This window comes from Dendrobium catenatum, unplaced genomic scaffold (genome assembly GCF_001605985.2).
Source record: "Dendrobium catenatum unplaced genomic scaffold, ASM160598v2 fragScaff_scaffold_156, whole genome shotgun sequence".
Lineage (NCBI taxonomy): Eukaryota > Viridiplantae > Streptophyta > Magnoliopsida > Asparagales > Orchidaceae > Dendrobium > Dendrobium catenatum.
In genome coordinates, this window is record NW_021318618.1 from 2,429,022 (window position 1) to 2,442,958 (window position 13,937).

A 13,937-nucleotide genomic window follows, 5' to 3' on the forward strand; every position below is an offset into this window, starting at 1 on the left:
TCCGAGTTTACAAGCTCAATCAAAATTGAGCTGAAATTTTAGCTCATTTATGAGTTGGTCTTTAGTTCACTTATTGAACTATAGCTCATTATTAGCTAAGTTTTAGTTCATAGTTATCTTTTATTAAATGTATTTTTTATTATTTTTATGTCTTTAATTATGTTTATCCCTTGAAATTCCAAACCGGCCTTTGGAATTCCAAGAAGTGTTGTTTTCCATGTGTGGCTCCTTGGCTTCTACCATGGGCTTTAGTTTTTTTTTTGTGCCTTTGCCCCTTGGAATTCTGGCCGGCTGCTGGCTTTCCGAGCCTGGGATGTCTCCCGTGGCTGTGGCGCCTTGGTTCCGTGCGGCCTCCTTGTCTCCCGCGGCTGCTCCTTCGCTTCCTGGGCTTGGGCTGTTTTTCCATGAAAAGCATTTGTGTTTTAACGTTTGTGATGTTTAGAATTCATTGTTAGTGTCCTTTTGTATTCCCCTTTCATACCTATAAATATGAGGGGTTTGTAATGTTTTAAAATAGTGAATGATATGTGATTTTTGAAAATATAAACATGCGGGTTTCATGGAAAAGCTTGCGAGCTTTGTCCGTCTTCTTTCTCATCCCCTCTAGAAATCTTGCGAGCTCTTTCCAACCTTTCGTCTTGGCTTCTAACCTCTTTCGCCTCTCCACAAGTGCCACTCCACCTGTATCCCTCTTCTCTAAGTGAAGCAACTTTAGGGTGTCTTTGATTTTCGATTCGAGTTTGTTAGATCGTCGTTTGTAGTCTTTTAATTTCTTCTTTTTAGTTTAATTTGAAATGTAAGAGTTTGTTCTTCCTCGTCTTAGTCTCATCTTCCGTGATTTCGTGGTTCGTCGGTTTTTTAAGAGCCAATCGTTCGTGTGGGCGAGGGTATGCCCCTCCTTATATTTCCTGCCCCCACCAAGCAACCATAAAGAATCTCCGAGTATGAGCACCAAAACCAACTATAAAGAATTTTATTCAAACAAGAGCATGCTACCTGTAAGTAAATTTCCATAGTAATAATATCTATATCTAATTAAGGGCAGTCACTTAAGAGTGAAATTATGAAACTTTACACTGATTCCTACATTACATTGAGAATTGTCTAAATAAAGGTCATTTACTGTACCAAATGGCATCAAACGTTTTGAAACTGCTTAACGACAAAATGTGGATATGCAAGAAGAAGAAGACAATTACCTTCGGGCAATTTGATTCATCTTGCAAAACCTTTTGTAGGTTAGATACACGAACAAGTTTTTCAAACTTAGCTACTGCATCAGTTAGACTCTTAGAATCCTTAATAAGGTACCTTTGGAAACCCCACTTCACTGCTATAAATGCAAAAGAATTGTTGTTAACAGCGATGGATCTCAAATCAGTTATCTGACCTGGTTTCAGGTCTGGATAAACTGAATAAATATATGACGTCATCAGGTATTCCAAAACAGCATCTCCAAGAAATTCCAGCTTCTGCACGAAGATTTAAAATTTTCCAATCATGAAGAAAAATTATGCAAACTGATGTATTATTGAAAACTAAAACGGCTTAGCATCTACAAAACATTCAAAGGCATCCTCATTTGATGGTAGGCAAAAAATTACATATCAAAGATGCTAACCTGGTAGCACCCACCAGAGTGTTTACTATATGAAGGGTGAATAAAAGCTTGAAGAAGAAGGCCTCTGTGCTTAAATGTGTAATCTAAAGATTCCTCTAGTGCTTTGATATTTACAATTTCATTAAGTGACATGTTGATCTTGCTCCCTTCCAGAACTCTGTAAACATCTGGAACATTAAAATCACCTTGAATGCCAATCAATTGAAGAAATGCAATTGCAGCTCTGAATCCACTTTCAACAAGAAATGCTCCAACAAGGGCTTCCACGGCATCTGCAATAGTTTTCCTGTACAGCCAACGATGAGATTTAGTACATTTCACGTCGATAAAATCTGTTCCATCTTCCACGTTACGAGAATGCACAGTTGATTCTGTATCCACATTGCAAATTTTAGTACAGGGACGCCCAAATGGGAAGTATTGAGATGGCTCAAATGATTCATCACGTATATACACCTGATTCAAGAAGAGAAGCTATTAATGGCTATTTAACGCCACAGGACACAGTAGAATGGATGAAAAAAAGCTTCAAAAGTTAAGAAAAACTTAGAATAGCAACTATTTAACAAAATATTTTAACTAGATAAACATAGGAGTAAAACCAAAGGTAATAATAAGAAATTACCAAAAACCAAGAAGAAAATAACATAGAAAAAGATACAAAATATTCATTTTCATAGTCCGACTTTAAGCATTGTAAATAAATGTAAGCACTGATAGAAATTCTTTTAAATTCTGCTGCTTTGGGCATACAAAATATGAAATCTCTTATCGATGCAATAAAAAATTTGGGGAGGGACCCAAATTTTTTATCACAAAAACAAACTATTTCTATAACTTAAAAGAGACTAAAATTTAACATAAGATAAGACGATGACACTTGCACAAAACAAAACACAACTTTAATATTATGAAAGGACTTATAAGACACTTACAAACCTTGACGACTTACAAACGACTCACATAAAACACCTAAAGTTGCTTTCATCCATTAGAAGAATGATACAGGTGGAGTGTAAACTTGCGGATAGAAGAAAGAGATTAGGAGCCGAGACGAAGGTTGGAAAGAGCCCGCAGGATTTCCGGAGGGGATGAGAAAGAAGATTGGAAAGAGCCCGCAGGATTTCCAAAGCAAAAACCTCTCAGGTTTTGTCCCAAAAATCACATTATAAATCCTCTCTAAAACAGCCACAAAACCAACTCATATTTATAGGCATGAGAGGGGAATACAAATAGCCACTAAAACTTAATTAAAAGCTAATTAAAATATGAAGATAGAAGGCCAAAAGGCACCTAAAACTGCAGTAGGAATCTGCCCAAAAATCTGTCCAAAAACAGCCCAAAAACTGTTCAAATTCTGTCCCAAAATCTCTTCATATTCCCATATAAATGAGGTAATTGAAAGGCCATCAGTCACTTTACTGAAATCCCAAAAGTCACTGCCATTTCCAAGAAGAACAAGGCCACAAAACCAGCCAAAAAATAGAGCCAATGCCACGGTTTCAGCACAGGAAACCAGGAGTCTTTTCACGGGTAAAGGGGGAAGAAGTCATGGCAGCAAAGAGGGCAGATTCACTGAACCAGCAGAAATTGGTAAAAGGAGGGACCACAGGAAATAAATCCTGAGCCAGCCGTGGGAATTAATGCAAAAGCAGCCCAAGAGACAAACTGCAGCAGCCCCACCTTAAGAAGAATATGAAAGAACAAGTTCCACTCACCATATCTAGCTCCCAAACATTAAATTTCATGACTAATCATTAGCTCATAATGAGCTACAATTCCACTAGACATTAATGAGCTAGAGGAGTCAAAAATCAAATATTTTGATTTGATTTGACCCCCCTGCCTACTTATCCACAAGAAAGTCGACACTAAGCTGCTCCAATCATAATTAAAAATCTGTTGAGAAGATTAGTTGTCATTCTAATTACAAGTAGGTGATACGAAAGCAGGATCCAATGGAGAAATTTTGGTCCCTCTTGTGGGTCCTAATAAGGAATTAATTCATTATGTTAGGAAAGGAAATAAAGGGAGGATTAATTAGGAAAAAAATTCCTAACTGAATTCATATTAAAGAGGAAAAGATTTCCTAATTGAATCCAAATCAAAGAGGGAAATATTTCCTAATTGAATCCAAATCAAAGGGGGAAATTAATAAGGAAAGAAATCTATTTGGAGGGAATTTGAGAGCTTATTTAAGGAAAGGACTAAGATTATTTTTTTTTCATGCATGTTTGAGTTTGCTGTAGTTTTTTTCTTTTGGTAGGACTTCCTAGCAGTGATTGGGTTGTTTGGGAGAACCGATCTACCTCTCTAATTATAGATCAATTGTATCTTATTTTTTGTTGAGTATTAATAAAAAATCAGTCTTAATTCCTACTATTTGCTACTGTATTCCCTATTGTTCTGCTATTTCTCTAAATTCTCTGTTGTTCTCATTGATTTACTCCAGGGCATATCAAATTGGTATCAGAGCGGTGTCCTGGGCTGAAAGTAAAAGTCCCCATCGCTGATTTTTGCTGAAATTGTTTTTCAGCCTTGCTGATTTTCTCTGTTTGGAGGCCAAATTCACCAATTTTTTGTTGTTTTCACACTTTGGAGACCAAAATTTATGAATGGCAGCAAAGAAAATGGAAGCTTTGGAAGGAGAGATGGAGCAATTTAAGACCGAGATGCAGGAGAAACATGTCAGGATGGAGGAAAGATTTTCCAAAATGGGGGGAAGGTTTTCCTCAATGGAGAACCGCTTTGGAAACATGGAAGGCATGATGAATATCGAGATGCAATCGAAGGTTTCACTAGCTACTCCTAGGGATGATTGGAAAGGGAAGAAAGTTCAGGAGGAGGATGATGAAGTGGAGAGAATTTTCCCTCTAGGAACATCCCGAGGGATTTCGAGGGAGGTGCATTAGGGTATCCGAAAGAAAGGGCAGCAAGAAGAGGGGATACCGAACCCTTTTGGAGACCACCCAGGAAGGAAGGGAGGTGGACCAGAGGACGCAATGATGGGGCCGAACCATGGAGTCTAAATCCGTCAAGGGAAGAACAGAGAGAATTGCACTACCACTACATAGGAGGAACTAACAGATGAAGAAACCATAGGATATAGATACGAGGTCGAGAAAGTTAAAGATACCGTTTTTCAAAGGGGAAGATGCTCAAGGTTGGGTGTACCGGGTGGAGCATTACTTTGCGATCAATGGTCTGATCGAAGGAGAAAAACTCATGGCGGTAAGGCTATGTTTGGAAGGAAAAGCCCTAGCTTGGTTTCAGTGGAGAGAAGATAGGTATCCGATTTATTCCTGAGGAGATTAAGGATTGTTTGTTGGAACATTTCCAAGCCATTCAGGAAGGGGACCTCCATGAATAGTTCTATGTCTTAAATCAAGAAGGGACCGTCATGGAGTATTAGGAGAAGTTTGAGCTGCTATATGGTAGACTGAGGGGAATTTCTTAGGAAGGGTTGGAAGAAAATTTCATGAAGGGCCTTAGAGAATACATAAGGGCATAGCTCAAAGTGCTGAGGCCTAGAGGGTTGAGAGAGATAGTGGAGCTAGCACAAAGGGAGGAGGAGAAATATCAGAGGGAGATGGCCAGTCGAAGCAACCCCATGGGAGGGGCTTATAGGAACACCTTTACTACCTTGGCACCGAGGACTCGGACAATGTCATTTCAGAGGGAGACACCTAAGGAGAAGAGCACCAGAGTTCGTACAAGAGGCAATTTCAAGCGCCTCATAGAAGTAGAAGTGCATCATAGGAGAGCAAAATGGTTATGCTTCAGGTGTGATGAGAAATTTACATCGGGGCATAGGTGCAAGAATCGAGTCCTTAAGGTCTTGATGGTTTGTGAGCGGGAAGAGGAGAGTAGGCAAAAGTTGGAGGATGTACTGAAGGAGACAGAGTAGTTGCATTTGGATGTGGTGGAGGTGTCCTTAAAATATGTGTTGGGATTTACTCCAAATCACACCATGAAAGTGAGGGAAAATTGGAAAGCAATATGTCGTAGTTTTGGCGGATAATGGAGCCACACATAACTTCATCTCAAATTGGGTGTTATACCGATTGAGGTTGAAGTTAGCAAAGACGGAAGGAAGTGGGGTGATGATGAGAACATGGAAGATAGAGAGAAATAGGGGTATATAAAGGGGTGGTGATGACCTTGCAGGGTATTCAGGTGGTGGAAGATTTCCTTCCCTTGGACTTGGAGAGTATGGATATGATTTTAAGTATGAAGTGGCTACAGACTATTAGGGTTATGAAGGTGAACTTCCAAGTCACTGACCATGGAGATACAAGTGGAGGGGAAAAAAGTAGTGCTTCAAGGGGATGCTTGCTTATGCAAGACCATAGTCTCTTTAAAAACCATACTCAGGACAATCCAGGATGCAAGTCTGGGATATTTGGTAGAGTTGCAAAGCATAGAATGAGTCCAAGAATAGGAGGCAAGGAAAATTCTAGAGAGGTTGATCATGAAGATGATGGAAGCAAGGATCATCAGAACTAGTGTAAGTTCTTTCTCTAGCCTGGTACTATTGGTGAAGAAGAAGGATGACAGCTGGAGGTTCTATATAGATTACAAGGCTCTAAACAAGGAAACAATATTAGATAAGTTTCTAATTCCCATGATAGATGAACTATTTGATAAGTTATTTGGAGTTGTGATCTTCACCAAAATTGATTTGAAGTCGGGATACCATCAAATTAGAATGAAGACAACAGATGTGCACAAGACAGCCCTTAGGGTACATGAAGGGCATGACGAGTTCTTGGTGATGCCTTTGGCCTCACCAACGCTCATGCCACTTTCCAACCACTTATGAACTGAGTGTTCCAGTCATATCTCTAAAGGGTTTGTCTTGGTATTCTTTGATGGCTTTTTAATATACAACAAGACAGAGGTAGAACATGGGGAGCACTTGAAGATATTAATAGAGACCTTGAGTGAGCATCCGTTGTTTGCCAACTAGAAAAAGTGCACGTTTGGGCAATGACAGGTGGAGAATTTAGGACAGGTGGTATATCGACCAGCCTAAGATTCAGGCCATGGTGGACTGGCTTCTTCATAAGAACTTAAGGGAGCTACAGGGGTTCTTGGGGATTATCGATTACTACAGAAAGTTTGTGAAGGAATAATGTACCATAGTTAATGTACCTATACTGGTGGTCCAAGATTTTAAGAGATCATTTGTGGTGGAGACAGATGCCTCGGGTTATGGGTTAAGATCAGTACTAATGCAAGACCAGAAACCTATTGTGATTCAAGAAAAAAATATAGGGGACCCTATATTTTTTGCTTAACAAAGATAAAACTTTAACGACACCTGACAAAGCAAAGACTAGAAGAGGAAAGAACAAACTCTTATATTTCAAATAAAATAAAAAGAAGAAATTAAAAAACTACAAACGACTCTTGCAAACAAAAAGACGACACCCTAAAGTTGTTGCACTTGGAGAAGAAAGATACAGATGGAGCGGCACTTGCGGAGAGACGAAGAGATTAGAAGCCCGAGAAGAAGGGTGGAAATAGCCCGCAGGATTTCCGGAGGGGATGAGAAAGAAGAGTGGAAAGAGCCCGCAGGATTTCCAAACAACCCGCAGGTTAACATATCTTTTCCAAAAATCACATATCACATAACTTTTTTAAACATTACAATACCCCCCATATATATAGGTATGAAAGGGGAAGACCAAGAGGCACATAATGAGCTAACCCTTAGTTCAATAAATGAACTAAAGTCCAGCTCATAAATGAACTAAAAGTTCAGCTCAAATATGATAAACTACTATACTCAAGGGAAGCCAAAAATTGATTTATTTTGGACTAGTGTTGACCCCCCCTTTGTCTACATCATATTGCATATTTCAGTCAAGTACTAATAGCCAGGGCAAGGCTCAAATTAGTATATGAACGAGAGCTGATGACAATTGTCTTGGCAATTCAGAAGTGGAGATCCTATTTGCTGGGGAGGCATTTTATAGTTAGGGCAGACCAGAGGAGTCTGAAGTATTTGTTGGAGCAACATATGATCGCGGAGGAACATCAGAGATGGCTATCCAAATTGCTTGGATACGACTTTGAGATACATTATAGTCTGGGCTTAGAAAATAAAGCATCATACTCCTAGTCTACGAAGGTCTAGAAGCCACAGTTGGCAGCCATGGCAGTACTAATAATCTCAGACTGGGAAGCATTGAGGAGGGAGAGCAAGCAGGAGGAAGGGTTGAGGAAGATTAGGAAGAATCGTTGAAGGACCCAGATAGTCACAATTGTTATGCTTTGAAGGGGGATCAGCTACTCTATCAAGGGAAGTTTGTACTCCCATGGTCCTCAATTTACATTCCCGAGCTATTGCGGCAATTTCGTGACAATACGATAGGGAAACATTCAAGAGTCCAAAAGACATACAACAGACTATCCACTGAGCTATATTGGGTGGGAATGCACCAGGATATGGAAAACATAGTGGCAAGGTTTGATGTGCGTCGAAGGAATAAATACCTTACTATGACAACAGGAGGGTTACTACAACCTTGAGCTTTACCTGAAAGGGTTTGGGAGGAAGTGAATATGGACTTTATTGAGGAATTATCACATCCGGAGGAGTATTCAGCAATACTTGTGGTAGTAGAATGATTGAACAAGTATGCCTATTTTATTCCACTGAAACATCCCTACACTATATCAATCGCCATAGTCATTATTCGGGAGATAGTATGCTTACATGGCATTCTAAAATCTATAGTATTAGACAGAGAAAATGTATTCCTCAATCTTTTTTTGGAGGGAGCTATTCAAGATGCAAGGGATGGTCTTAAAAAGAAGCACAACATATTACCTACAAACGAACGACCAGATGGAAGTAATCAATAGGAGCGTGGAGACATACTTGCGTTGTTTCATATCTGACACACCAAAATTATGGGCCAAATGGTTGACATGGGCAGAAGATTGGTACAATACATCCTTTCACATAGCTGCACAGACAACCCCCTTCAGGATCCTTTATGGGAAGGACCCACCCCATCTGATACACTATGGGCAGAGAACTTCACCAGTATCCAGTGTAGATCAATATTTGGAGGAGAGGGACAAGATACTAGCAGAACTCAAAGGACATCTATTGAGGGCTCAACAACTTATGAAAAAGAAGGCATATGAACACAGTCGGGAAGTATAGTTCGAGCCGGGAATAACGTTTATCTGAAACTAAGACCATATAGGCAGAAAACATTGGCCAAGAGAAGGAATGAGAAGTTATCCCCGCCATGCTTCGGGGCCTATGAGGTGATGGAGCGTATTGGGGTAATATTCTATCGTTTGGGGTTACCAATAATATCATCCGTCCATCTAGTATTCCATATATCACAATTGAAACGCACTATCAGAGATCACACACCTCTTCCTCACTACCAACAACTTTAACTTAGGACATGGAAGTGATTTGGAACCAATGGGGATCAATGGAGCGCGATAAGGGACGATAGAAGCAAAGAAGGTCCTTGTTCGATGGAAGGATTTACCAGACTATGAAGCTACATGAAAACCTATGAGACAATCAGAAGACAATTTTCATCCTTCCACCTTGAGGACAATGTGCAATTCGAGGATATGAGTATTGAGACGGCAGCAGGATCCAAGGGAGAAATTTCGGCCCCTCTTATGGGGCCCAATAAAGAATTAATTCATTATGTTAGAAAAGGAATTAAATGGAGGATTAATTAGGAAAAATTTTCTAATTGAATTCAAATTAAATAGGAAAAGATTTCCTAATTGAATTCATATTAAATAGGAAAAGATTTCCTAATTGAATCCAATCAAAGAGGGAAATATTTCCTAATTGAATACAAATCAAAGGGGGAAATTATTAAGGAAAGAAATTTTTTTGGAGAAAATTTGAGAGCTTATTTAAGGAATGGTCTAGGTTTATTTTTATTCATGCATGTTTTGAGTTTGCTGTAATTTTTTGTAGGTTTTTTCTTTTGTGAGGATTTCCCAATGGCGACTAGGTTATTTGGGAGAGCCGATCTACCTCTCTAATTGTAGATCACTTGTATCTTGTTTCTCGTTGAGTATTAATAAAAAATCAGCCCTTATTCCTACTATTTGCTGTTGTTTCCCTGCTGTTCTGCTGTTTCTCTGAATTTTCTGCTATTTTCTCTATTGTTCTCGTTGATTTTACTCCACGGTGTATCAGTAGGCTAAAGTTGACATGTTTGAAGAATTTAATGAATACTAATAATGATAATATCAACAGATGATGAAGTGATCAACACCACAAGTCAAATAGGAATAGGAACACCAGCAACTGTTTCTAGAGAAAAATTGTATATGGCGCCAAGTTTTGGGAAAAGATCTAAACTAGAAAAGCAGGAATTTATACCAAAGGGTATGAGGATCATTATGAGCATAAGGTGGAAGATCTTGGAACCATGGGTTGCTTCATACAAGAGAACCTCGATTTTTTTCTATGGGAATAAATTTAAGTCGACCTTAGCTAACAAAAAATTTTGCACCCTATCAAGTACATATTGTAATTCATTATTCAAGGGTTTTTAATCATCAGGGATCTTACAATCATCAAAAGGGCCCAATCATAATCATTTACCAGTGGCATCATTTGACAGTAAAACCATCAACTAGATGACACGTGTTGCATCCTTAGTAAGAAGAGATCATCTAAAAATAAATCGTAGCGCTATACTCGACAATACATTGGTCATTTGGGAGCGAGGTTATTCAAATTTATCATTCTTGACAAATGGTTGTGAAGGGTGGATGAAATTCTCTTTATATTTAAATAGGGATAAATTTAACTTGAAATGTTTTTAGATTTTGATAAATAATACATGTTCTAAATTTCATCAAAATTGAAACTCCGAATGATTAACTTTGAAATTTGGGGTAATTTGAGACTAAGGTCCCTTTCGGTTGATATATTCTATCAATGTGTAAATATTTTATTTTGTTATTTAAACGTTATCAACTCTGCTTGCCTATAACAGAGGACCAAGCATATTAAATTTGAGAGGTATTATAGGAGTGGCAAACTTGAGAATTTACCTTTTTATAATAAATTTCTTCCATCAAAGGCATTAAAGGCCAAATGCAAACTTAAGAAAAACCAACCATCTTCACATGTATCCATTAATAAAACTAAGAATCATGGTGCACTATTTGAAACTTTTTTTATAAAAATAAATTTTAAATTCATTCTTCATTTAACCCACAGCATTCTGAAACCTCAAATTTAGGAAATTGATGTGTTGGTCAGAGAAAATGTGAATGATTTGACTTTTCTTTTATATGACAAGCATATTTTTCAAAGCATTTGCACGATTTACTTTGCACTTTCGATGTTTTTGTATAGAGCACACTTACCATATTTTTTAATGTATGTTTGCACTTCTCAATGCACCTATATAGTGCACTTGAACGCTTTTTGAAAGATAATTTATATAAAACATTAGAACATAAGAAATGCTGCATAGATCAAGTATTAGCAGATAAAAGGCCACTACGACCAATATCAATAGAAGAAAAGAGAAAGTTATGATTAATGTAAGGATAGAATGCTGAATAATTATAAAAAACAGACTTAGATGATTAGGCACATACAACAATTTGAAAATGAAGTATAAATAGTTGTTGTGCTCTAAATGAGGGGATGAAAAATAGGTATGAACGGTGAAGAAAGATTCACAAAGTTAGTCAAAATAATTTTAGCGCTTTCAACCTATCTAAAATCTCAATGCTTCAAAGGTTGAAAGCATAATAATGTGGTTATGCATGTTGCTAACACTATAGTTTGCAAACTATTCATCATTATGAGTGACAAAAATAATAAAAAGGCCAATTGCGAAGTCAAGAGAATAAGACTAAATGAACTACATAAAAGAAAATATGAATTTTCAATGATGGAGAAATAGCCCTAAGGATTTAGTCAATATTCTACCATTAGAAGAACACACATTATCATTTTATTATGGGCAGGCAACAAAGAAGCCATTACAACCAAGATGAGTGGAAGAAATGATTAAATTATGATGGGTTTATGACAGAACTCAGAAGGACATATTGTTGAATGATTGCATTAAAGATTATGCAAGTGTCACCTATTTAAGATAAAATTGCAGGAAATTACACTTTTAAGTGGTTAGGGACAGAGAGCATAGGGCATAAGATGCAAGAACTAATATGCTCCAATGTGCGGGGTGAAAAATTAAGTTGAAAGTAATACGAAGAAAATAATCAGATAAAAATAATATGACTTAAAGTAGTGCAAGACGATTAAAGTAAATTAGAAATAACATTGTATCAAGAAGGATTAAAAATAATTATGAAAAAGAATTACCAAAAGTTGATTGTGACAAATCTTCAAGGAAGCAACTACAATTTACCAATATAGACATACTAAGGGCTTCATCTGCTAAAAGTAATTGATTTTAATCTTTAATGCTTCAAAAGGGTTGAAAGCACAATAAGTTGTACTGCTAACAATGCTGTCAGAAAACTTTACATTAATATAGTTGATAAAAAAGCCAAGAACATTAGGAAGCAACATTCTTCTTTATGATCGATGGTTCACAAATGGAGTTGGCAAGTCAAGATTTAAGAAAAGATAAAAAATATGGATTAACATGCTAAAGCACTAGCATTACCCATGCAATTTTCTACCATGAGATGAACATATATGCCCATTGTCTCAAGCGTTTGATACCAGTTTTATAACCAAGTGTCCTGATACATAAACTACATATAGCAGGATAAACATCAATGCTCATCTCTTAGCAAAAAGGAGACCCTATTAAGCAAGATATTGCCCTATACTTGGTCAAAAGGTTTTAGAATAAGTAAAATTGAATGGAGCTCCTTCACAAGAGAATTTTATTAAGTAAGAGAATCGAAAACTTCAGCTTTCTATCATTTGCTTAAGCTAGAATATAAAATCAATCAAAACAGAATGTTCTACCACATTTCTGTGCTTTCACTCAGCAGGGACATAAAAAGACCTTGAGTCTAGTGAAAGGATGATATATGAGTGAGTGGACGAGATATTTTGTATCCACTGAGTATGTAAATAACTCATTATTATTTTAATTAATATTAGAATGATAAAATATTAAAAAATAATGAGTTGAAGAAGAGAATCAGTATATCGCAGACAGCACTATAAGAGCAAGATATTCACTTTAGAATTATTATATTTTTGGTTTAAAGAGAATTTCTAATTTAATAACTCTTTCAATATATTAGGTAAAAAGGAGAAAATGTATGAACAATTGTAAAAGAAATTTAAAAATTCCATCTGACCATTTGTTCCTATCTTGATAATCCAAGTTTTTAGGCAAGGTCATAATAATTTTACAACAACAACAACATCAAGCCTTTATCCCACTACGTGGGGTCGGCTATATGAATCCTTTTCCTCCATTGTGTCCTATTAAAAGTCAAATTCTTGTTTAAATCTAATAAAGAGAGGTCAATCCTAATATTTTCTAACCAAGTCTTTTTAGGTCTGCTTCTACCTTTCTTAACATAAGTCAAATCTAATACCTCTACTCTCCTAACCGGGTCATTGGAAGGCCGCCGTTTTATGTGACCAAATCATCTAAGGCGACTCTCTCTAATATTATCTTCTGGAGCTACTCCAACATTTTTATGTATATGCTCATTTCGTATCCTACTATCCTATCTCTAAGGGTAAAAGACACTCATCCAACTGAGCATCCTCATATCTGCCACACTTAACTTAGTATTATGCTTCTCTTTTAATGGCCAACATTCGGCACCATAAAGCATTGCAAGCCTCACCACCATCTTATAAAATTTTCCCTTAAGTTTGAGGGGTACTTTTCTATCACACAGCAAGCCCGATACATTCCTTCACTTCAACCAACCAACTTGAATTCTGCTGATAATATTCCCATCTATTTCACCATTACTCTGAACAATAGATCAAAGATATCTAAAACGTGTACTCTTATTAATGACTTGATCGCCCAAAGTCACAATCCCCTCACAAGGTCTATTACTACTAAAATTACACTCCATATATTCCGTTTTAGATCTACTCAAGCGAAAACCTTTAGACTCTAAGGTTGGCCTCCATAATTCAAGTTTGCCTTCAACTCCCTCTCTAGTATCAACAAGAAGAATATCATTAGCAAAAAGCATACACCAAGGTACATCCTCTTGCAAATGTCTAATGAGAACATCCATGACTAAAGCAAAAAGATATGGCCTTAAGGCTGATCCTTGATGTAACCCAATTGAAATAGGAAAATACTTGGTCAAACCACCTTGTGTTTGAACA

The 13,937-nt window shown here is 37.2% G+C and overlaps 1 protein-coding gene across 5 annotated transcripts in view; it reads right to left on the reverse strand.

Annotated features, from left to right (window-relative positions):
- LOC110094032 (endoribonuclease Dicer homolog 4) overlaps positions 1–13,937 on the reverse strand; it is a 105,900-nt gene that overhangs the window by 2,916 nt on the left and 89,047 nt on the right. For all 5 annotated transcript variants that reach the window (XR_002302802.2, XM_020819139.2, XM_020819138.2 and 2 more), the window contains exons 21-22: positions 1,622–2,077; positions 1,200–1,472 (exon numbers count right to left, since the gene is read on the reverse strand). Coding sequence is in view for 4 of the 5 variants with exons in the window: in XM_020819139.2 (XP_020674798.1) it covers positions 1,200–1,472; positions 1,622–2,077 (729 nt within the window). In the remaining variant the exon portion in view is untranslated. The remainder of the gene's footprint in view (positions 1–1,199; positions 1,473–1,621; positions 2,078–13,937) is intronic.